Source organism: Carcharhinus amblyrhynchos, unplaced genomic scaffold, assembly GCF_965287045.1.
Source record: "Carcharhinus amblyrhynchos unplaced genomic scaffold, sCarAmb.v2.hapA scaffold_45, whole genome shotgun sequence".
Classification (NCBI taxonomy): domain Eukaryota; kingdom Metazoa; phylum Chordata; class Chondrichthyes; order Carcharhiniformes; family Carcharhinidae; genus Carcharhinus; species Carcharhinus amblyrhynchos.
The window spans coordinates 2,416,776-2,442,050 of NW_027649786.1; the positions used below are offsets into that span (position 1 = coordinate 2,416,776).

The 25,275-nt window shown below is 47.2% G+C and overlaps 1 protein-coding gene across 1 annotated transcript; it reads right to left on the reverse strand.

The window, feature by feature from the left end:
* Nucleotides 1-550: 550 nt before the first annotated feature.
* LOC145337301 (zinc-binding protein A33-like) lies at nt 551-25,069 on the reverse strand. Its single transcript, XM_080182098.1, has 6 exons — nt 24,695-25,069; nt 22,176-22,271; nt 11,068-11,301; nt 4,086-4,108; nt 3,877-3,992; nt 551-1,128 (listed from the first exon to the last, which is right to left on the reverse strand). The coding sequence occupies exons 1-6, from the start codon at nt 25,067-25,069 to the stop codon at nt 551-553; spliced, it is 1,422 nt and encodes a 473-aa protein (XP_080038224.1).
* Nucleotides 25,070-25,275: the final 206 nt, after the last annotated feature.

Consider the following 25,275-nt stretch of genomic DNA (forward strand, 5'->3'; position numbering starts at 1 on the left):
GTGTGTGGGGCCTTCCCCTCCCCCACCCAGTGACCCAGTGTGTGGCACCTTCCCCTCTCCCACCCAGTGATCCAGTGTGTGGGGCCTTCCACTCCCCCACCCAGTGACCCAGTGTGTGGGGCCTTCCCCTCCCCCACCCAGTGACCCAGTGTGTGGGGCCTTCCCCTCCCCCACCCAGTGACCCAGTGTGTGGGGTCTTTTTAATCGATTCCTCGATCAGGCCGAGCAGGTCCTGGGGGATATCAGCCCGTGTCCGGGTGGGCTCAGCCTCATCGACCTCGCCCGTCCCAGCCTCCAGTGTGTCCGACTTGGTGACGAGTGACTGGATTATATCGAGTGGATCCTCCAGCCCTCCCTCAGGCAGGGGTCCTCACACATCCCCGGGAGGTACAGGCCGGACCAGAGGGATCCGTCTCACCCTCCCGAGGAATGGACGGCCCCCACTGACAGTGTGTGATAATGGGAGGGGGGCAGGATCTGTGAAGGACCCCAACTCCTCTTCCACAGAGGAACAAACCCCACCCCCACCCCCACCTACAAGAAACTGTCTTTATTTGGATGAAGGGTTAAAACCCTCATCCTCCTGGATTGTTACTGTCCGGGGACAGATTTTCAGGGGTTCTGTGTTTTTACCCCCATCAGTGATACATGGACTGAAGAAAGGATAGAGTTTCTCAGTGAATGTACCAGTGAAAGTGTAGATATGGGACTTGTTATCTGAGTTATAAAAGGACACCTTCCCTCCCTCATAATCCAGACAGACTCGAATCTTTCTCGGATTCACACTCAGATCTAAACATTTCAATGATTCTTCACAAGCACAGTATTCATTCCCCTCTCTCAGTATCATTGCCCAGTATCCGTTATCTGGATCCAGGGTGATTTTCTCCTTCCTATCGATGGATTCCTTGACCACACCCACATCCCACTTTGTCTTGTTTCCCACCTCCACCTCCCAGGAATGTTTTCCTGATGTGAATCCCTCTGATCCCAGGACATTGACACAGGAATCAAATCTCTCCGGATTGTTAGGGAGTTGCTGCCGTTTCCCGGTGATTCTCACGGTGCTCAGGTCCTCAGACAGGAGAAGGGAAGGATGGGCTGTATTAGGGTCGAAGGTGACTGGAGCTGGGAACAGATGGACACGGATAAAATGTTAGTCAGACTCACTGTAACTTTCACAGCCGGTTAGTGATTGGGAAAATCAGCAATGATCCAGAATTAGAAATTCATCCCCCGGGGAAGAGTTTAAACAGCGCACAGGGGAAAGGGGAAGACACTGCCCGGGGGGAAGGTTTTACCCGGACACCACACCCTGCAGTGAGGCTGAGGAAACCCCGTTCCAGAGAGAGAAATGGAGACGGCTGGGGGGCGGGGTCAGTCTGGGGGCGGGGCCAGGGTGAGGGGCGAGGCTACTCGGGGGCGGAAGCAGGCAGGGCCTGAGTGGGGGGCGTGGCATGGGTGAGGGCGGGTCAATGCTGGGGGTGGGGCCGGAGGGAGCCTGGGGGCGGGTCAGGCTGGGGGCGGGGTCAGATTGGGGGCGGGGCCAGACCCGAGAAGAACTGAATGAGGGATCTGTCAAAACGATGGAAGAGAAACAGAGAGAGAGACAGAGCGACAGGCAGAGAGAGGGGGGCTCGTCTGCTGGTGACACGAATGCGACCCCTGAAGGTGCCTCCCCTCCTGTGTCCTGATGCGACCCGGAGGGACCTGCCATCCTGTCCAATGGCTGCAAGAGAGAGAAAGCTGGACTGGGAGAACAGGGACATGAACCACAGAGAGAGACAGAGAGAGACAGAGAGACAGAGACGGAGTGAAGGCAACATCAGGTTGTTACAGAAACAAGCAGCCACACTTGGACCGTGCTGAATACAAGAGACGGATTAAAGAGCGAGAGAGTCAAGTCAATGGTGGTTTAGTCTGTGCCGTGTCCCCGGGGCTGGTTGGAGAAGTGAGTGTTCCTCAGTTTGAGGGATAGTGAGTTAGAAACCGGACAGTCCGGCAGCCCCTGTTAGAAGCCCCTGATCCACCAAAACCTGTGGCTCCCCTTGTACAGCGGAGGGAAACTCCAGTCACTGATGACGGGGCCCCACCGAGGGGGCAGCGAGAGGGGAAGCGCTTTAAACCCGGGGAAAAGCAGATCATCCCGACCTGTTTCAATTGTGGGGGAAGTGGACAGTTTGTCCGAGAGTGGAGGAAACCAATGAAGGGCCAGAGTCAGGGGACTCGGAGTCGAGAGACACCCGAGACAAACACCCCGAGTTTCCAGAAATCCCACAGATGAATGAAATGGTGTCAGCACGAAAACACTCCCCAGGGTCAGGTCCATGTGGCCCAGTGAGAGGGTGTCCCGGGAAATTCAGCAGGAAGGGACTGTACCCAGCCTGAGTATCCTTGTCCACTCAGGTATGATGAGTGTGATAGACAATGTGTAGATATTATGGTGGAGGGAGAGAAAGGTAGTAGAGACAGGAGTGTCCAACACGGGAGTAGATTCACCCTCTCCTCTGATCTACAGGAGGATCCATTATATTGGGAAGATTTACAGCTGATACAGGGGCTGGAGCGATATCCAAACCCTTAGGTTTTAGGGTGGGACCCCCTCCAGACAAAGTGGACATGGGTTTTAGTGAGATGGCGGCCATTGTGGGGCTGGATCGGCGATCAGAGGCCGGGTCCGGTCATCGGGAGGCCAACAGATACCGGGTCTGACCATCAGGTGACCGGGGGAGGTGAGGGGGGGATGCGCTTGTCAACCAATCTCCCGGCAGACTGAGAAATCAGTGCATGTGCACTCGCCCCACCAACGGAAATCCCTTGACTCTGTGATACACTCAGTGCCGAAAATTCATTCAACTAAACTCGCCCAAAAAACAGATGGGAAAATCCCCCGTATTCCCACCTGTTGGGAGCTTAGTATTTGGGGAAAATCATCCCGCCCCCGTGTCCCAGCCGCAAAACCAACTGACCTTAAGGTCGTGGAGAAAGAGCTGGAAAAGGCAGTAGCCTCTCTAGTGGAACAGGGAGTATTGGGACTGAGATGACAAATGTGAAAAGGCTTTCATTAAACTGAAAATGGACTTGCAGACTGGCCCAGCTCTGGGAGCTGTGGACCCCGACAAGGACTTTTATCTGGAAGCTGCAGCCACTGACATCAGTTTCAGTGAAGTCCTTCTGCAGGAAACAAACAGTCACTTGTGACCGGGAACCGATGTGAGCAGAGTCCCAGCAGACCTGGAAAAGGGATTTTCCACCTGTGAGGGACATCTGTTAGTGAGCTGTTGGACAGTGAAACATTTTACTGTTTTCACCCACACCCAGTCTCTTACATTACTGACCCACCACAATCCAATCCAACTATTGCTGGACACGAAAATCACAGAAGAAACAGGATCTAGTGTCAGAATAACCAGCTGGACTTTATTACTAAGTGGGAAACACATTAAGGTGAACAGAATGGATGGCCCTAAACTCACAGCTCATCTCAACTATCCGGGAGAAGCCCATACTTGTACCGTACAGGGTGTTTGGGAAACTGGGGGAGGATTCAGGGCAGGAATCCACCCTGAGGGATGAGATATTTATGTTGACGGCTCCAGTTTTGTGGAAGAAGGAAAAAGAAAAACAGAATGCTGGATTAATGATCCACAAAGGGAGGTTGAATGGACAATATCCCTTCCCAATACTGTGTGTTCAGCAGGTGGAGCTGGTCACTGTGACTCTCTGATCTGTCAATTCTGTATTTTAACTGAAAATTGACTGAAGTAAAATCTAATCCGTTACAAATACAATTGTATATTTATTTTAAAAAGACCAGTCCTTTCTACTAATGATAGAGAGCTGTTTAATAGCTGGTGTCAGGAAGCTCACACCCACCTGTATTAATCACTGTCAGCATCTTTTTCCACACTCTGTACTGCAGTGAGCAAATGTACTTCCCCACATTTATTAAAGGGTAAACCTTCTGTGGTTTTGGGAGAGTTCGCTTCACTCTGAAACAGGAGATAAAGGTCAGTGTTGGATCATTCCAGACTGGGGGAGAAATATGTTAGAAATAAAAATCACATCAAGGGTGTAAATTTTACCTTTTCTGTATATCCGGAAATTTCTGTGGAACAAGAACAATTATTACTGTTTATGTTTGGAGAACATTTTATCACAAAAAGTAAAGTAAGAGACTGGATTCCACAGAAAAGTACATTTTACATTTAGAAAGTTATGGGACTGCCTCTTCCTGTCCTCACTGGACCGTGAGTTACTCCACAATATTACAAATGGGTCGATCTTCCTGCTCAACATGACTCACAGAGTGGGATTTTCCAGCTGCACTCACCCCTCATCCAGAAAATCCCACCCGAGGTCAACGGACTTGTGCATGATTCGCTCCCTACCCACTACAATTCCCATGGTGCGCAGGATGTGAACCTTTCCCCTGCAGAGTTACAATCCAATTGTAAAATCCTAATCACTATCCAATAACTGGAATTAATTGATTGTTTAAAGAGATTCACTTTAATGTTTTCATTTTATAGTTTGTATGTGTCCTGGTCACAAATGTTTTTGTGAATCTTTCCCAGTGTTATCCAATAGAAATCACTGACTATCCGAGAAAGACGGGTAAAGCTCCAAAGTTAGTTTTACGTTCAGCCTTGGGGCTCATCAAACTTGTGAACTAGCTAGATGGACTCAGAATTGGCTTGGCCATAGAAGACAGAGGATAGCGGTGTTTTTCTGAATGGAGGTCTGTAACTGGTATGTTCCGCAGGGATCAGTGATGGGACCTCTGTTGTTTGTAATATATATAAATGACTTGGAAGAAAACATAGTTGGTCTGATTAGCAAGTTTGTGGATGATACTAAGTTTGCTGGAGTTGTGGATAGTGATGAAGATTGTCAGAGAGTACAGCAGGATACAGATAGGCTGGACAATTGGGTGGAGAAATGGCAGATGGAATTTAATCCAGACAAATGTGAAGTGATGCATCTTGGTAGATCCAATTCAGGTGAGAGCTATAAAATAAATTCCAGAACAATCAGGAGCATAGACACACAGAGAGGTTTGGGTGTGCAGGCCCACAGATCCCTAAAAGTGTCAGCAAAGATGCAAAAGGTGGTGAAGAAAGCATATGGCATGCTTACCTTCATTGGCCAGGGCATCGAGTATCAAAGTTGGCAAATTATGTTAGTTATATTAAACGTTGGTTCACCCAGATTTGTAATATGTGTCCAATTCTGGTCACCACACAACCAGGAAGATGTGGAGGCTTTGGAGACAGAAAAGGTTTACCAGGATGTTTCCTGGTATGGAGGGTATTAGCTATGAGGAGAGATTGAATAAAGTGGGATTGTTCTCCCTGGAAAGACGGAGGCTGAGGGACGACATGAATGAGGTTTATAAAATTATGAGGGGCATAGATAAGGTGAATGTTTGGAAGCTTTTTCCCAGGACACAAATGACAATTATGAGGGGCACAAGTTCAAGGTAAGAGGGGAAAGGTTCAGTGGAGACGTGCGGGGGAAGTTTTTTTACACAGAGGACAGTATTGGCCTGGAATGCACTGCCATGGGCGTTGATTGAGGCAGATACATTTGCGACATTTAAAACTCATCTGGATTGACACATAAACATACAGGGAATAGAGAGATACAGGCAGTTGGTCTAGATAGGACGTGATTGGTGCAGGTTTGGAGGGCCGAAGGGCCTGTTCCTGTACTGTACTGTTCCTCGTTTTTTGTTCAGATAGAGTGTCAGAGCACTTAGTGTAAGCTGGAAAGCTGAAGCATACAGAATGAATCCTAATGTCAGCTCCACTTGCTGTGAGTCGCACTGAGCTCAAGGAGCAACCAGCTGAGTGGGAACTCCATTGTCACAGGGAGCGGCTTTCAGCTGAGATGTTAAACTGAGCTCTCTGCTGTCTGTTCAGGTGAAGGTAAAAGGTCATAAGACTGGAGCAGGAGAAGGTCTTTGACAGAATATTGCACACCTACATGATGTATGTGCTCTCCAAAATGGGGTTTGGGAGAGAATCTGAATCCAACTGCTCTACACAAACACCAGTAGTGCAGTTTCAGTTAATGGGTGAGAATCAGAAAGCTTTCCAATTAAATCTGTAGTCAGGTAGGGCTGCCCCTCTCTCCTGTTTGTGTGTTGTATAGAATCATTTGCTGAGTCCACCAGGAAGAATTCAAATATAAGAGCAGTGACAATCCCAGTCAGCAGAGGCTCTGTGCTTGGATGATGTTGCCATCTTTTGCTCGGATCCACTGTTGATGCACAAACATCAACATCTGCAACCAGTTCAAACAGGCCTTGGAAGCCATGGTAAATCGTGGGAAGAGTGAGGCCATGTTCTTTGGGAACTGGGTGGATCAACAATTAGTCTCCTTTACTGTCAAACCAGGCAGCCTGAGGATGCTGGAAATATGGTTTGGAGGGATCAGGGCATGCATTAGAATCTGGAGAGAGCGAGTAGCTATAATGAACCAAAACCTGGGTATATGGGAATGATGCTCCCTCTCCATTGCAGGCAAGAAGCTGGTCATCAGGTGTGAGGTACTCTCAGTATTGCTGTACATGGCACAGGTCAGACTCGTTCCCCACTCCTGTGTGTGGCAATCACGCAAGCCATTTTCTGCTGCATTTGGGGGTCAAAAATGGACCATGTTTGTAGTGATATACAAACCTCTAGATAAAGGGGAGAAAAGCATGCAAAACATTGTCCTAATCCTGATGGCCTCCTTTGTGTCTGGCTGCATGAAGCTGTGCGTAGATCCTCGGTATGCAAACATTAGGTGTCTCTACGTACTGAGGTTCTATCTGTCCTCAGTATTGTAAAGAATGGGTCTGGCCACATTGCTGCAGAATATTCCAAGTATTTAGACCGTGCCATACCACCTTCCTTCATGGAAACGTTTATGTGGAGAAACATCTTTGATGATAAACCCATCTGGCAGTGGTCAGCGTGCCTAGAGGCCCTGAAGGGAAAGGAGATGGTGGATCCTGTTGGGATGGTTCCCTGAGCAGACTGTTAAGGTCATGTGGCAGAACACCTCATCACCAGAAATTTCTAGCAAGTACCAAAACCTAACTTGGCTGGTAGTGAGAAAGGCCCTCCCGTCAGATCCTTCCTATAGGCGTGAGTCTCACCCTATCTGCATATTGCCCTTGAAGAGACTGTTGTCCACCCCCTTGTGAAATGAGCCTTTGCAAAGAAGGTGTGGAGAGAGATGAGGTGGTTTTGTCAAGATTCATCATGAGCAGCTCCGTGATGCGGGACTCTGTGCTCTACGGGCTGTTCCCAGGGATACACTCCAATATAGAACATAGAACATAGAACATAGAACATTACAGCGCAGAACAGGCCCTTCGGCCCACGATGTTGCGCCGACCAGTTACAAAAACAATGACCCACTAGCCTATACCAATCCCTTTTCGTCCATAAACCTATCCAGAGATCTCTTAAACGCCCCCAAACTAGACGCATTTACAACTGCAGCAGGCAGGGCATTCCAATCCTTCACCACCCGCTGGGTAAAGAACCTACCCCTGACATCCGTCCTGTAGCTACCCCCCCTTAATTTAAAGCCATGCCCCCTCGTGCTAGCTTTCTCCATCCGAGGAAAAAGGCTATCACTATCCACCCTATCTAAACCTCTAATCATCTTATATGTTTCAATAAGATCCCCTCTTAGCCGCCTTCTTTCCAACGAAAACAACCCTAAATCCCTCAGTCTCTCCTCATAGGACCTCCCCACCATACCAGGCACCATCCTAGTAAACCTCCTCTGCACCCTCTCCAACGCCTCCACATCCTTCTTGTAATGCGGGGACCAGAACTGCACACAGTACTCCAAGTGTGGCCGCACTAGAGTAGTGTACAGTTGCAACATTACACTGCGACTCCTAAATTCAATCCCCCTACCAATAAACGCCAAGACACCGTACGCCTTCTTAACAACCTTATCTACTTGATTCCCAACTTTCAGGGATCTATGTACACACACACCTAGATCCCTCTGTTCATCCACACTATTCAAAGTCCTCCCGTTAGCCCTATACTCGACACATCTGTTGCTCCTACCAAAGTGAATTACCTCACACTTCTCCGCATTAAATTCCATCCGCCACCTCTCGGCCCAGCTCTGCAACCTATCTAAGTCTCCCTGCAGACTATGACACCCTTCCTCACAATCTACCACACCTCCAATTTTGGTGTCATCAGCAAATTTACTAATCCACCCAACTATACCCTCATCCAGATCATTAATAAAAATTACAAACAACAGTGGCCCCAAAACAGATCCCTGAGGCACACCACTCGTAACTGTACTCCATGATGAATATTTACCATCCACCACCACCCTCTGTCTCCTATCTGATAGCCAATTCCTGATCCAACTTCCTAGATTACCCACAATCCCATACATCTGCATTTTCTGCAGAAGCCTACCATGGTGAACCTTATCGAACGCCTTACTAAAATCCATGTATACCACGTCAACTGCCTTACCCCCATCCACCTCTTTGGTCACCTTCTCAAAAAACTCAATAAGGTTAGTAAGGCACGACCTACCCGCTACAAAACCATGTTGACTATTTCTAATCAATTCATTACACTCCAAATAACTATAAATCCTATCCCTAATAATTTTTTCTAAAACCTTGCCCACAACAGAAGTAAGACTCACCGGTCTATAATTCCCGGCAAAGTCTCTGTTCCCCTTCTTAAACAATGGGACAACATTCGCTATCCTCCAATCCTCCGGGACTACACCAGAGACCAATGACGACCTGAAGATCTGAGCCAGAGGCTCTGCAATCACCTCTCTAGCCTCCCAGAGAATCCTAGGGTAGATCCCATCCGGACCAGGGGACTTATCTATTTTCAGCCCCTCAAGAATTTCCAGCACATCCTCTTTATCAACCGTAATACTGTCTATTTTACACCCCTGCAACCCAATGTCCTCCTCAGCTATATTCATGTCCCCCTGCGTGAACACCGAAGAGAAATATTGGTTCAATACTTCTCCAATCTCCTCCGGTTCCACACACAACTTCCCCCTGCTGTCTGTAACTGGCCCTAATCTTGCCCTGACCAACCTTCTGTTCTTGACATACCTATAGAACGCCTTAGGATTCTCCTTAATCCTATCAGCCAAAGTCTTCTCATGTCCTCTTTTAGCCCTTCTCAACTCACTCTTCAACTCCCTCCTAGCCAATCTAAAGCTTTCTAGTGCACTATCTGAGCCCTCCAATCTCATCCTAACATAAGCCTCCTTTTTCTTTTTAACCATCGACTCAACTCTTTTAGTGCACCACGGTTCCCTAGATCTACCAAATCCACCATGCCTGACAGGGACATACCTATCAAGGACTCGCAGTAGCTGCTCCTTGAAAAAACTCCACATTTCAGACGTTCCCAGTCCCTGTAATCCCCTAATCCAATCCATGCTTCCTAATTCACTCCTGATAGCCTCATAATCGCCCTTACCCCAGCTAAAATTGCTGACCCGAGGTTCATGCCTATCTCTTCCCATCACTAAGGTGAACGTAACCGAATTGTGGTCACTATCACCAAAATGCACACCAACTTCCAAGTCTAGCACCTGGTCTGGCTCATTTCCCAGCACCAAATCCAATATAGCCTCACCTCTAGTTGGCCTGTCTACATACTGAGACAAAAAACCTTCCTGCACGCTTTGTACAAACACTGACCCCTCTAGCGAGCTAGAACTATAGCAACTCCAATCAATATTCGTAAAGTTAAAGTCCCCCATAACAATTACCCTATTACTTTCACTCCTAACCAGGATTGTCTCCGCAATCCTTTCCTCAACCTCTCTAGAACTTTTAGGAGGTCTATAAAAGACTCCCAACAGGGTGACCTCTCCTCTCCTATTTCTAATCTCCGCCCATACTACCTCAACTGACAAGTCCTCATCAAACTTTCTCTCCGACACTGTGATACAGTCCTTGACTAGCAATGCTACCCCACCCCCCCTTCTACCTTCTTCTCTACTCCGACTAAAGCATTTGTACCCCGGAACCTGCAACATCCATTCCTGACCCTGCTCTATCCAAGTCTCAGAAATGGCCACAACATCAAAGTCCCAGGTACTGATCCACGCTGCAAGTTCATCCACTTTATTGCGAATACTCCTCGCATTAAAGTACACGCATATAATCATCAGCTGCTGCTGGAGAATCATCAACTCAGTGAAAGACACTCTTTGGTCTGCCCGAAACTTGTTGGCCTTCCAGCGCAAGAAACTGCAGACTGGCACATTCCAAAACTCAGGACAACGTGCTGAGGGACGCACTGAAGCTTGGGGCAGCTGCTGCAGAATCCCACTGGGGAAGGTCACTGTCTAAGACCTTTCAACCAAAGTAAAGTGAGGGGAGCAGAACCCCCTTGGACCGAATGAGTCACTGAATGTATACGGTAAATATTATCCTTACCACAATTGTATTCATGCAACTCAGGGTGCAACTTGATCTCTGTAGATAATCTTTCAATACCTTTGCACCATCTGCAAGGGCCATTTTGAAATGTCCATAATGTTTCTTTGTGTTGAAGCAGCTCAAAGTTTAACAGAATGTAGATAAAGAAGCTGAATAATTGCACTTTGTGTGATGGTCATTTTGAAATGTTTGGAGTGTTCTTTCAGATATTATGAATAGAGTATATTTTTGCAATCATAAAGCAAAGCCTGGCAGGATCCTGGATTGTTGTTCCCAGTCTCAGACCAACTGCTGTACTGGAAATGTACACTCAGGGGAGAATGGTCTGACCATTCTGAGGGTTTCTCACTCTGTATGAAGCTGATTTTCTGCATTGTTTAATTTGATGAAACTATCCCTCCATAATATTACACTAAACAAGCTCCAGATTTAGTTATTTCCATGTTAAAGACAGCCATTAGTGATCTTAGTGTGAGACAGAGAAATCCAAATGTCACAGGTGATTGGGGTAATTTTGGTCAGTGAGTTTTATTTTCTAGATTTTGATGACACAACCTGCTCATTCTTCAAGACAGTGAAGCAGAGAAAAATAAAGAAAGAGTTACCGTTAAAAACTTGATGTTGTCCTGTTCACTCAGCTCTTGTTCAATATTCTGAACAGTGACTGAAAGCGATGAGATTTCCTCTGTTATCTTCTCAATCCTCTCCTTCATCTCCTGACTCTTTTTCTCTTTCTCCAGTTTCAGATCTTCCAACACAATCCTCTCTTCCTCACGGAGAAACTGGTGAAGTTTTTCAAATTCAGCTTTAATCTGTTTCTCTGTCTTTATGCTTTGGTCCTTTAGAAAATATCAGTGAGATTGAAAAATCAAATGAGGATGTTTAAAAGGTTGTTCAGCCTGAGCAGTTCTGTCCATATCAGAATATTAAAGAGAAAAACTTCCCAATCCTGTTAATTTCCAATCTTGTTAATTTCCAATCCTGATAATTTGACAAAGAACAATGAAAATTACAGCACAGGAACAGGTCCTTTGGCCCTCCAAGCCTGCACCGACCGTGCTGCCCAAGTGAACTAAAACCCCCTACCCTTGCAGGGACCATATCCCTCCATTCCCATCCTATTCATGTATTTATCAAGATGCCCCTTCAAATTCCACTGCTTCCACTACCTCCCCTGGCAACGAGTTCCAGGCACTCACCACCCTCTATATAAAAAACTTGCCTCGTACACTCCTTTAAACCTTGTCCCTCGCACCTTCAACCTACGCCCGCTAGTAATTGATTCTTCGACCCTCGGAAAAAGCTGCTGACTAACCATTCTGTCCATGCCTGTCATAATGTTGTAGACTTCTATCAGGTCTCCCTGATGATCTGGAGGAGGGAACCGAGTGTAGGGTGTCGAAATTTGCTGACAACACCAAGATTGGTGGAACGGCAAATTGCGCGGAGGGTAGATAGGCTGGGCGAATGGGCCAGGAAATGGCAAATGGAATTTAATGTTGGCAAGTGCGAGGTGGTCCACTTTGGTAGGAATAATGGTAGGAAGGATTATTACTTACGTGGCGAAAAACTGCAGCAGGCGACGGTGCAGAGGGACCTCGGGGTCCTTGTGCATGAGTCGCAAAAACCCAGCCTGCAGGTGCAGCAGGTGGTCAGGAAGGCGAATGGGATGCTGGCCTTCATAGTGAGGGGGATTGAATATAAAAGTAGGGAGGTCTTGCTGCAGCTGTATAGGGCATTGGTGAGGCCGCAGCTGGAGTACTGTGTGCAGTTTTGGGCGCCGCACTTACGCAAGGATATTTTGGCCTTGGAGGGAGTGCAGAGGAGGTTTACTAGGCTGATACCGGAGTTGAGGGGGTTGAGCTATGAGGAGAGGCTGAATAAACTAGGCTTGTACTCGTTAGAGTTTAGAAGAATGAGGGGAGATCTCATTGAGACATATAAGATGATGAATGGGATGGATAGGATAGAGGTGGAGAGACTCTTCCCGCTCAGAAAGGACAGTAGGACTAGGGGGCACAGCCTCAAGATAAAGGGGAGGCGGTTTAGAACGGAGTTGAGGAGGAACTTCTTCACTCAAAGGGTGGTGAATCTCTGGAATTCTCTGCCCGTTGAAGTGGTGGAGGCTGCCTCGTTAAAAATTTTTAAGACGCGGGTTGATGAGTTTTTGATAAGCGAGGGGATTAAGGGTTATGGGGAGAGGGCGGGAATGTGGAACTGAGCCACGACAGATCAGCCATGATCTTATTGAATGGCGGGGCAGGCTCGAAGGGCTAGATGGCCTACTCCTGCTCCTATTTCTTATGTTCTCCCCTCAACCTCCGTCGCTCCAGTGAGAGCAAACCAAGTTTCTCCATAGCTAATTCTTGTAGCTAATGCTCTACATACCATCCTGGTAAATTTTTTCTGTACCCTCTCCAAAACCTTCACATCCTTCTGGTAGTGTGCCGACCAGATCTGAACACTATATTCCAAGGGCACTGCAGCCTATTGTGCTGACAGTCCGGCCTTCGCAGGGCAGGTTAACTAAGATTCTGTAAAGCTGCAACATGACTTGCCAATTTTTAAACTCAGTGCTCCGGCTGATGAAGGTAAGCATGCCGTATGCCTTCTTGACTACCTTCTCTACCTGCATTGTCACTTTCAGTGACTTGTGTACCTGCACACCCAGATCCCTGTGCCTATCAGTACTCTTACGGAATCTGCCATTTACTGTATATTTCCCGTCTGTATTGGACCTTCCAAATGCATTACCTCACATTTGTCCGGATTAAACTCCATCTGCCATCTCTCCGTCCAAGTGTCCAACCAATCTATATTTTGCTGTATCCTCTGACAGTCTCCATCGCTATCCACAATTCCACCAACCTTTGTGTCACCCACAAACTTATTAGTCAAACCAGTTATATTTTCCTCCAAATCATTTATATATATATTACAAACAGCAAAGGTCCCAACACTGATCCCTGAGGAACTCCACTTGTCACAGCCTTCCATTCAGAAACACACCCTTCCACTGCTACCCTCTGTCTTCTATGACCAAGCCAGTTGGGCTGTTTATCTGATTTATTTTATATAAAGAATATTATTCCTTAATGTAGTGACATCTAGTTAATCGATTAGATTTTTAGACAAATGATTACCAGATGGTCACTTATTCAAGAGAGGGAGCTTTAACTGGGGGCTCGAGTTGCTGATTTCTCTGTTTGCTTTAGTAGGGACTATTTTTTGATTTAAAGCCTAGGTTTTCAATTCTTTCTCAAATAAAAACACCTTTTGTATGGCCTGATGTTACTCTCAGGGTGCACCCGAAGTCAGTGTGGGTGGGAGCAGATGTGAAACTGTTCCTGTTGTTAATGTGAGATTACACTGGGTGACCAATTCAGGCCTGGCCAGAGTGTAACGCGTCTGCTAGTTGGGCTAACACTGTGCGCAGGTGTGAATGTGTCGGGCACTGGGTCCAATGAGGAACGGGCAGGAGGTTTAATTCTGAGGAGACAATTCCCTGAAGACTGGCTGGAGTTGTGGGGGAAGCTGAGTGAGGTTTATTTAACAGTTATAAATAGCTGTGTACAGTCACTCCATCAGCACCAGGAGGGCAGGGAAAGCGTGTGGGCAAGTTGGGTGGGCTACCTGCCCCCTGTTTCACCAATGCGTGCCTGGATGGACTAGTGCAGGATGTCAGTGCCAAGTGGCACATTTGGATGCTCAGGGAAAGAAAGTGCCCCACCTGACAAAGAAGGCCTGGTCGGAGGCTACCACCCAGGTCAGTGGGCACCAGGTTGTGGTGCTGTACCTAGCTGCTGTGCTGCAAAAGGTTCAATAATCTTCTGTGGTTGATAAGAGTTAGTGCAGAGATGGCATGGACCTGTGTAGAGGTGTAGTTAGGTGTTCATTCTCCTCAGTGCTCAGGGGTCTGAGTATGTGTATCAACTGCACTGAAACCTGCCCTGCTAAGGCTGGACTGTCAGCACAATAGGCTGTGGTGCTTTGCAGGCGAAGGTGTGCCAGTGTTTAATGGTCTGCCAATTGCCAATGTGAGGGAGGGGACATTGTGAATGAACCTTAAGAAAGATGGAACTCTCCCCTGTCAGGTGAAGACAAGTCACAAAGCTGCAGAGTGCCGCTGAGCCAGTGGGGGAATCCCCAATCTGCTGGTCCTCACTCGGAGTGAGAGAAATGTTCTCGAGTTGAATTTCCACCAGCCAGCTCATTCCTCCAGTCCTGGTGAGATCTGGGATGAAGGTAAGAGTGCAGGTCCCAGATGTGTGTGCCATAGGAACATGTCATGGGACCCTCATTAGAAAGTGAGCTGCCCAGCCAGAGTGGCCTCTGAAGCTCCAATACAGACAGTGCAACATCACTCCAGTGTCTCAACAGGCAGCCTTGCATGTGTAGTGACGTTGATGATGGAATTGACTGATGTGGCTTCTTTCCACAGATGAGCCAACTGCACCAGCCGCAGTCCACCCCGAACACCTCCCCCTAAGTGCCAAGGGAACATTGCTCCGGCGCCTGTGTCACACTGCACCTCAGAGCCAGGCATCAGTTCAGATACTCACATGTTGGTGGGTGTTAGGTCATCACCTTTACAGGTGGTGCACAGTGGTGAGGGTCCAGCACACCCACATGAGGAGATGGAAGAGGCAAAGTGATCCCAGGATGCCGACATTGGGAGCACTGCTGAAGACCAGGACCATGCTGAGTCCGGGGCAGATGATGAGCCTCTGAAGCTGCATATCCAGCGGGATGCGTGGGTAGAAAGGGCAGAGATCCACGAGGATCTGAATGACATGGTCTCCATCATTGAGGAATCCGTGTGGAACCTGAGCACTGTGTTAACCCTGAGCACTGAGTGCACAGCCTCCTCAATTGACAGAGTGACGACTGGAGAGACAGCTTAACGGACACCCTCAGGAATTCCAGGGGAAGTGTTTGAACCTGCAAACCAGCGCACTGACTGCGACCTCAGGAGATCACTGCCAGTGTGAGTGATGGATGAGGAACCAAGTGTCTCTGCTAAGTGCTGTCCATCACTGATGAGCAGAGAGGTCCAAATGCAATTCACGCTGCTGGATGAGCTTCCTGTTGTTTCTATGGTTCCTCAGGGTTAGGCAAGGTGAGTTACTGGTCAAATTTTTCAAAGTGTGTCCATAGGTCTAAGGGTAGTCAAATAAATGGCAGGGTCCATGGGGAGACGTGTCAGCTGTGTAAGGTGCAATATGTGGGAGTTCCTGGAGACACAGCATCTCCGGAGAGTCCACATCTGCACCAAATGTCTGGAGTTGCAGCGTTTGAGGGCCCGGGTTTGGCAACTGGAGTTGAGGCTGGAGGATTTATTTTTAGTGAGGGAAAATGAGGCACTAATGAATAGGAACCAGATTCAAGAGGGGATCCCAGAGCCAAAGAGGGGGGATGGGTGGGTTACAGTTAGGAAGGGGAAAAAGAAGAGGAGTAATGTTCCAAAGACTACCCCAGGGGTAGTCTCTCAAGATAGCAGGGGTAAGGCACCAACTGAGGTGGAAAGGGCACAAAGGGAAGAGGAAAATGCCTCAGAGGGAAGGAAGGGGGCTGGATGTGAGATAGTGGTGGGGGACAGGAGGGTTAGAGGAATTGATAGGCGGTTCTGTGGGCAAAAGCGGGACTCCAGGATGGTGGTCTGCCTCCCTGGAGCAGGGGTACAGGATGTGTCGGAGAGGGTAGAGGGAATGTTGAAGTGCCAAGGGACCCAGGCGGATGTAATTATACATGTAGGAGAGAACGACATAGGAAGGAAGAGTAGGGGGGAATTACTTACGCAGTTCAGGGAGTTGGGAGCCAGGCTGAAGTGTAGGGCCTCCAGGGTGGCGATCTCTGGGCTGTTGCCAGTGCCCAGCAATAGCAGGGATAAGAATAATGAGATCCTGCAGCTGAATGCGTGGCTGAGGGATTGGTGCAGGACTGAGGGTTTTAGTTTTGTTGACCTTTGGGAAGTCTTTGCAAAGGAAGGGCACTTGTATAAGAGGGATAGGGAACACTTAAATGGGAAGGGGACACATATTTTAGCTGGGAGGTTGGCTGGAGTGTTTAGGCAGGGTTTAAACTAGTATGGCGGTGGGGTGGGGAGGAGAGAGACAGCTCAGGCACTGGGAGTGAGTTGGAGGTCAGGGTAAGTCTAGATGATAGGAAAATCCCCCAGGAGAAGGAGGATCCGAGAGGGCCTGAGGGTCTTAGGTGCATCTGTTTTAATGCGAGGAGTGTGATGGGAAAGTCGGATGAACTTAGGGCCTTGATGTTCACGAGGAATTTAGATGTGGTGGCAGTGACAGAGACGTGGTTAAAGGAGGGGCAGGACTGGCAGCTAAATATTCCAGGGTATAAGTGTTTTAGGTGTGATAGGGGTGGGTTGAAAAGAGGAGGGGGAGTGGCACTCTTAGTTAGGGAGCAGATCACAGCGGTGCAGAGGGAGGATAACATGGAGGGGCTGGAAATTGAGTCTCTGTGGGTGGAGTTGAGGAATAGGAAGGGGGCCATTACTATGCTAGGAGTGTACTATAGGCCACCCAATAGCCCACGGGCAGTGGAAGAGGGTATACGTACGGACATTTTGGATAAGTGTAGGAAGAACAGGGTTGTTGTAGTGGGAGATTTTAATCTCCCTGGGATGGATTGGAAGGTGCCTAGAGCTGGGGGGTCTGATGGGGAGGAATTCGTAAGATGTGTATTGGAAGGATCCTTGCAACAGTATGTAGATAGCCTGACTAGAGAGGGGGCGATACTGGATTTAGTTCTGGGAAATGAGCCGGGTCAGGTGGTTGAGGTTGCAGTAGGTGAACATGTGGCTAATAGTGACCACAACTCCGTCTACTTTAGGATACGAATGGAAAAAGACGAGAGCTGTCCTAAGGGGAGGGTGCTAAATTGGGGGAAGGCTAGATACAGCCGGATTAGGCAGGAGCTTAGGGATACAGACTGGGATAGGCTGTTGGAAGGCAAGACCACGTTAGGCATGTGGGAGTCTTTCAAGGGAAAACTGCAAAGGGTGCAGGAAAGGCATGTGCCAGTTAGGAGAAAGGATGGGAAAGGTAGGATTAGGGAACCGTGGATTACTAGAGATATAGAAGACCTGGTTAGGAAGAAACGAGAGGCATATGTCAGGTCTAAGCAGCTGGGAACGGAGAGAGCGTTGGAGGAATACAGAGACAGAAGGAGGGATCTCAAACGGGGAGTTAGGAGAGCAAAGAGGGGGCATGAGATGGCTTTGGCAGGTAGGGTTAAGGAGAATCCAAAGGCGTTTTACTCCTATCTTAAGAACAAAAGGGTGGCTAGGGGTAAAATCGGTCCTCTCAGGGACAAACGTGGGGAATTGTGCTTAGAGGCAGAGGGAATGGGGGAGATCCTGAATGAATACTTTGCGTCGGTATTCACGAAGGAGAGGGGCTTGATGTCTGGTACGGTCATTGAGGGAGCAGTAGACCAATTGAAAGATCTATCGATTATGAGGGAAGAAGTGTTAGGGCTTTTAGATGGCATTAAAACCGATAAATCTCCGGGGCCCGATTGCATTTATCCTAGGCTGCTTGGAGAGGCGCGGGATGAGATTGCTGGGCCTCTGACGTGAATCTTTGTCTCTTCTTTGGACACAGGTGTGGTCCCAGAGGACTGGAAGATAGCGAACGTGGTACCGTTGTTTAAAAAGGGTAGGAGGGATAGCCCGGGTAACTATAGGCCGGTGAGCTTAACGTCAGTGGTAGGTAAGTTGATGGAGAGGACTCTTAGGGATAGGATGTATGTGCACGTTGCGATCTGATTAAGGATACGCAGCATGGCTTCGTCAAGGGGAAGGCTTGCCTTACAAATCTGGTAGAATTCTTTGAGGAGGTGACAAAAACGGTCGACAAAGGATGAGCCGTTGATGTCGTCTATATGGATTTCAGTAAGGCGTTTGACAAAGTTCCTCATGGTAGGTTGGAACAGAAGATTAAAGCTCATGGGATATGTGGTCAGGTATCTTGATGGGTAGAGAACTGGCTTGCAAAGAGGAATCAGAGTAGTAGTGGAGGGGTCTTTTTGTAGCTGGAGGTCTGTCACTAGTGGTGTGCCACAGGGCTCAGTACTGGGACCTCTTCTCTTTGTAGTGTATATAAATGATTTGGAAGAGGGGGTAGGTGGTGTGATCAGCAGATTTGCTGATGACACCAAGATGGCTGGATTGGCGGGCAGTGAGGAGCAGTGTCTGGCAATACAGCGGGATATTGATAGGCTGGTTGATTGGGCAGATACATGGCAAATGGAGTTTAATCCGGATAAATGTGAGGTGATGCATTTTGGCCGGAATAATGTAGGGGGGAGTTATATGGTAAAGGGTAAGCCTGTAAGGAGTATAGAATCGCAGCGAGACCTGGGGGTGCAAGTGCACAAGTCTTTGAAGGTGGCAGTGCAAGTGGAGAGTGTGATGAAGAAAGCCTATGGTATGTTAGCCTTTATAGGAAGGGGTATAGAATATAAGAGCTAGAGTCTAATGTTGCAGTTGTACAGAACGTTGGTTAGGCTGCATTTGGAGTACTGCGTCCAGTTCTGGTCGCCTTACTACCGGAAGGACGTGGAGACTCTGGAGAGAGTGCAGAGGAGGTTTACCAGGATGTTGCCTGGTATGGAAGGACTGGGGTATGAGGAAAGATTGAAGAAATTGGGGCTCTTTTCCCTTGAAAGATGCCGACTGAGGGCGGATCTAATAGAGGTATATAAGATTATGAAGGGTATAGATGGAGTAAACAGAGGTAAGCTATTTCCTATGATAGAGACACATAGGACAAGGGGCCATGGACTTAAGGTGAAGGGGGAGAGGTACAACACAGATATTAGAGGGAGGTTTTTCACACAGAGGGTAGTGGGGTATGGAATGCTCTGCCAAGTAAGGTGGTGGAGGCAAACACGCTAGAGTCATTTAAGAGTAACTTGGACAGGCACATGACTGGGTTGGAGATGGGTGGATATAGGAGATTGTTTTAAATAAGGGTCATTAGCAATGGGGCGTCCCTGGTAATGTAAATGGGTATGGTATGATAATGTTTTTTCTCTTTTCATTCACAGGTTTTAAGTCGGTCCACCTCGTGTCCAACGAGGGACATACACGCGATGGGTCGTACTGGGGCTGCTCTTGGTTGTTCAGGATTGGCCTAGTGCTTCATGTCGTTAGTGTGTGCCTAAACTGGACAAGATACTGGGCAAGACGACAGCTCAGTGACTATCGCTGATTGCTGTGCAGACACATGGATTTGGGCCGGTGTCTGTGGGAGTTTGCGCGTTCTCCCCGTGCTTGTGGGTTTTCTCTGGGTGCTCTGGTTTCCTCCCACACCCCAAAGATGTGCTGTTAGGCTGGTTGGCAGGAATCAATTGTCCCTAAATCAGTTTCCCTCAATCTGGATGGCCATAAAACAATAGACAGGGGTCGTAGGTGGAGAGGGGGACTGGTGGTGTTGAGATGGCGGCGCGGGCTCGTTGGGCCGAAGGGCCCGTTTCCCAGGCTGATTTTGTTCTTTGTTCTCACAGGGCATTCCGAACAAGGGCAGCAGCTTCTCCACTCTTTGCCGTGATGAAGCCACAGTTCCTGCGGAATGGCCAGCCATGGGGCTGGATTCTCCCTCCCAGCCGGACACAACTCAGGCTCCACCAGCCAGAGGACTACCACCAACGGCCACCTTGACAGCAAAGTCAGCAGGCTGCCTCCAATGTCACTGCCAGAGAGGGGAGAAGGGGAAAGTCATGGTGAGGGCTGCACTAAGACACAGCACCCAGAGGCGTCAATCTAAGGCACCTTCAGCACAATAGGGACGTGTCATGGGTGACATTATTTGTCATTTTGAAGCTTGTGTTAGGGATGGCAAATGTATACGTTCTTTTCCTGTTAATCTAAGCTAATGTAAGCGTTTTCTTTACTGTAATGGGCTGAGGTGTTTTGAACAGTCGCCAGATGCTGCATGGGCTTGTAACTGTATAGTGTTTGCAATCCTTTGGATCAGTCAAAGTATCAGAAGCGCATCTTGAGCAATCCACTGGACCTCTGCACCACCACTCTCGAGGATGCATAAGTCCCTATCCCTGGAGAGGCGTAACCTCCAATGTCATGGACCTCAGACATTATTACAGGTTGGTGCTCTGCTTGTATACTCTAACCAATGAGTAATGGTGTCTGTGGCATCCCCACCCGCCTTGGTCTCCCTGCTGAGCCCCACCACCAACTCAGCCTGTGCCTCTCAACGGTCTCTGGCTGGGATCCTGCCTGCACTCGCCTTGCCTCCTCTCCCTCCTGTTCCTCTGTTCCTCTTCAGAGGAGATCACACCAGCTGAATACATTCTCCCCATTAGAGCAGATACAGAGGGATCACTTGCTCCAATCCTCATGGAAATTTTCTTGTGATGATGCAGTCCCGAAATGCTGAAAGGGCACGCTAATAAAAACTAAAGAATTACTGAGAAACTCAGGAACAACTCTGTACTCACACAACAATGAGCTCACAATGAGAGAAAGTGTTGCTGCTCTGTGGGCCGCATACGATTTTTACACGTGCGTGGTGATGTCGGGAAATCGTACTCAATGTCGTTTCATGAAATTTTATTCTCGAACCAGGTCAGATACACATCCAAGCATAAAATTCTGGCCCATTTCCAGACTATCAATCCTTTCTTCATTTGAAAGACCCTTATCAGGTCCCCATCTACCCCCCGCCATTCCCCATAATCTTTTTCAGAGAAAAGAGCCACAGCCAGTTCAATCTTTCCAATTTAAACTCTTTTAAATTTTAAAGTTTATTTGTTAGTGTCACGAGTCAGCTTACATTAACATTGCAATGCAGTTACTCTGAAAATCCCCGAGTTGCCACACTCCGGCGCCTTTTCGGATACACTGAGGGTACATCTAGTCAGCACATCTTTCGAACTGTGGAGGAAATGGGAGCACCCAGAGGAAACCCATGCAGAAAGGATATTATTAAACTAGAAAGTGTGCAGAAAAGATTTACTAGGATGCTACCGGGACTTGATGGTTTGAGTTATAAGGAGAGGCTGGATAGACTGGGACATTTTTCTCTGGAGCGTAGGAGGCTGAGGGGTGATCTTATAGAGGTCTATAAAATAATGAGGGGCGCAGATCAGCGAGATAGTCAATATCTTTTCCCAAAGGTAGGCATAGGTTTAGGGTGAGAGGGGAGAGGTACAAAAGTGTTTAGAGGGGCAATTTTTTCACAAAGAGGGTGGTGAGTGTCTGGAAGAAGCTGCCACAGGTAGTTGTAGAGGCAGATACAACTTTATCTTTTAAAAAACATTTAGATAGTTACAAGGGTACGATGGATACAGAGGGATACGAGCCAAATGCGGGCAATTGGGATTAGCTTAGGGGTTTTAAAAAAAAAGGGCGGCATGGACAAGTTGGGCCGAAGGGCCTGTTCCATGCTGTAAATCTCTCTGAATCTATGACTCGATGACACGGGGAGAACGTGCAGACTCTGCACAGTCAGTGACCCAAACCACGAATCGAATCCAGGTCCCTCGTGCTCTGAGACAGCAGTGCTAACCTCTGTGTCACTGTGCCATCCACATAGTTCCAGGATCAACCTTGTGAATATTTTATACATCATCTCCACTCTCTCTTTATATCTATAATATGAACACAGAATCCTGCATCTTGTAATTCTGTAAGTGTATAGAATGGAATGTAAAATAAAATCAGAAATACCTGAATGTGGGTTAATGTTTTCTCGTAATCACTTTTTACAGCGCAGCATTCCTCCTTCTTGTCCTGGACTGGCTTCAGTGAGTTTCGCAGTTCTTCCTAAACAAAAACATCAGTTAATTTGTACAATTTTCAGAAATACACACCCAAAAATTAAATAACATTTGGTTAAAATTAAAATTCTCTGAGCTCTCAGGTTTTTATGAGGCTTCACTTTCTTCACGTGCAGCAGTTTGATGTAAATTTTCAGTTTGCTGTCTGTGTAAAACTGGTGTTTGGGATCAGTCACCAGATTTAGGCACCACCTGACTTTCTACTTACACTGAAATTAGGAATATCAAAGAATAATATGTTGCTCAAGGTATGAAGTTCAACCATGCTTTGATTTTTATGTTTTAAACTGATTTAAAATAGTATTCTGATTTAAACTGAAACTGATTTAAAATAGTATTAAGTCACAGGTAGATAGATTTCTGATCGATAAGGGAATTAAGGGTTATGGGGAGCAGGCGGGTAAGTGGAACTGATCCACTTCAGATCAGCCATGACCTTATTGAGTGGCGGGGCAGGCTCAAAGGGCTAGATGGCCTACTCCTGCTCCTATTTCTTATGTTCTTATGTAGTATTCAGAAATTATCTCTACTGTTAATGTGTTCATTCAACTGGTCAGCCCATTGCCTTTCTGTTTCTGCCTCTTACTAATAAACAACTCCAATGTCGACATCATAAAGTCAATAAGTGATTACCACAGAAGTTCTGTTTTTTGTAATAAAATGTTAACTTAGTGAGTTGGTCATATCTCAAAAAGTGTGACACATTCAGCAATAGTTACCATACCAGGCAGTTTGATCTATTTTGGGTTGCTTCTGAAATAGAGCAAATCAACTGGTTTTACAAGGCAGGCTTTCTTCGTGGATGCAGCTTGCTGTTGGCTGAGTTCTCAAAACATCTACAGTTGGATAAGTTGGATGCTTCTGATATCGTTTTTTCCCTTTTTGATCTTCCCATATCTGATCTAGCCTCTTAAAGTAAAGTTTATTTGTTCGTCACAAGTTGGTTTACATTAACACCTCAATGAAGTTACTGTAAAATTCCCCAAGTCGCCACACTTTGGCGCCTGTTCAGGCCAATGCTCCTAACCAGCATGTCTTTCAGACTGTGAGAGGAAACCAGATCCCCCGGAGGAAGCCCACCCAGGGAGAACATGTAAACTCCACACAGACAATGACCCAAGCCGGGAATCGAACCAGCGTCCCTGGTGCTGTGAAGCAGCAGTGCTAACCACTGTGCCACCATTCTTCAGAAGTGAAACTTAATTACTTTCATTTCGTGAGTTTACATTTTAGAATGTAAATGCAAAGTCTCCTCCTTTGAAATGTTAATACATCTTCAGACCCTTTATGTTCTATTTCACATTGTTACCAGCTTGCCCTCGGAAAGCATCTGTTTGATCTGTTGCTCATCTTATCAAAAGTACGAGCTCTAGCTACATTAACCTATCCAAACCGCCCCTGACTTTAAGCAGTCTAATAGTTTTTTAAAACATATAACCAGTCAAAAATATTCCAATTTACTGGATGTACCTGATATTTTCATGTGATCATTATTTTTCTCTAGCAGCTTGTATATTTCTTGCCTTTTGAATATCTCTGAATCTGCTCTATTATTGACAGTAGTGCCCTCACTTGACTAGGCCTCAAACTTTGCAATTTCCTCCTTAAAACTCTGTCTTTCTTCTTTGGGACATTCCAGAGAAACTACCTCTGTGACCAAAGTTTTGACCATCTGTCGTAAGATTCCCTTATCTCATAGAATCATAAAATCCCTACGATGCAGAGGGAAGCCATTTGACCCATCAGCCTGCACCGACACTCTGACAGAGCATCTTCCCCAGCCTCTATCCCCGTAACCTCACGTATTAACCCCGCTAATCCCCCTAACATATAGATCTTGGGGACACTGAGTGGCAATTTAGCATGGCCAACCAACCTAACCTGCACATCTTTGGAATGTGGGAGGAAACCGAAGCATCGGAGAAAACCCACACAGACATGGAGAGAATGCGCAAACTCCACACAGTCCCTCAAGAATTGACCCTGGTTCCCGGCAGTGCGAGGCAGCAGTGTAACCACTGTGTGCCGCCGTGCCACCCCAATTTGGGAAGCAGGAGATTTCCCAGTGCACTGGGAGATCGGGGACCTTGTATAACGGCACGCCAAGATCTCTGCAGCTGGCTTTACCAGCGAGCTCAGGCTCCATCTCCTCCCCGGTACTGGCAAGAACCGCATTCTGGCTCTTTTTTTGCACTAAGTGCCATAAGATTGCAACTGGCAGCTCGCTGAAAACAACCATCATGGTTCTCTCTCATTTCTTGCCTGTAACTTTGAATTCTTTTGTAAACTTGCATCCTGAGGAATTAAATAATAAATATTGAGAGATACTCAAACCCAAATCTATGACTGTTCCCTGTTGAGGATTCTGTTATCTGTTTCTGTGTTTTATTTTACACAGGATCTCCTCACCTTAAACTCTTCAGCAGCTTCTTCCACTGGCAGCATCTCGTGGTTTTGATGATTTTTTGAAGTCTGACAAACGAGACAGATGGGCTGATTGTCAGTTTTACAAAATAATTTCAGCTTCTCCTGGTGACGGCTGCATTCCGGCTGAATTTTATCACCTTTATCACTTTTTACAAACAGGTCCACCATGTTGGAGAGAGTGCGGTTGGGTCTCAGATCCCTGGAGGAAGTTTCCTTTCTACAGATGGGGCAGGAGGCAGTGACAGCTTTCTCCCAGTACTGGGTTATACAGGATCGACAGAAGTTGTGATCACAGTCGATTAAAACAGGATCTTTATACAGATCGTGGCAAACAGCACAGGAAAGTTCATCTTCCATCTCGACAGACTGATCACCTTGTGTCTGCTCTGAGTAAAATGGTGATCAACGTTCAGTGAAATACTTTCAGTTTCATTTCCTGACTTCAGCAGTAATATTATTATAAACCACACCCAGAAAAGGGTGTGGAAAATACGTAACAGAAATCAGATAAACCCAAGTTAGTCACAAATTGTGTTCGGGAATCTGCCACCCTGACAGGCTGG

Excerpts from the sequence above, each read along its gene's own strand:
- LOC145337301 (XM_080182098.1), bottom strand. The coding sequence starts at position 25,069 with ATGGAAGATGAACTTTCCTGTGCTGTTTGCCACGATCTGTATAAAGAT. Across the intron at positions 22,272-24,694 it reads AAGCTGCTGAAGAGTTTAAG|GAAGAACTGCGAAACTCACT; the intron begins GTGAGGAGATCC and ends GTTTTTGTTTAG. Across the intron at positions 1,129-3,876 it reads GCTGACAGTGATTAATACAG|CTCCAGTCACCTTCGACCCT; the intron begins GTGGGTGTGAGC and ends ATCTGTTCCCAG.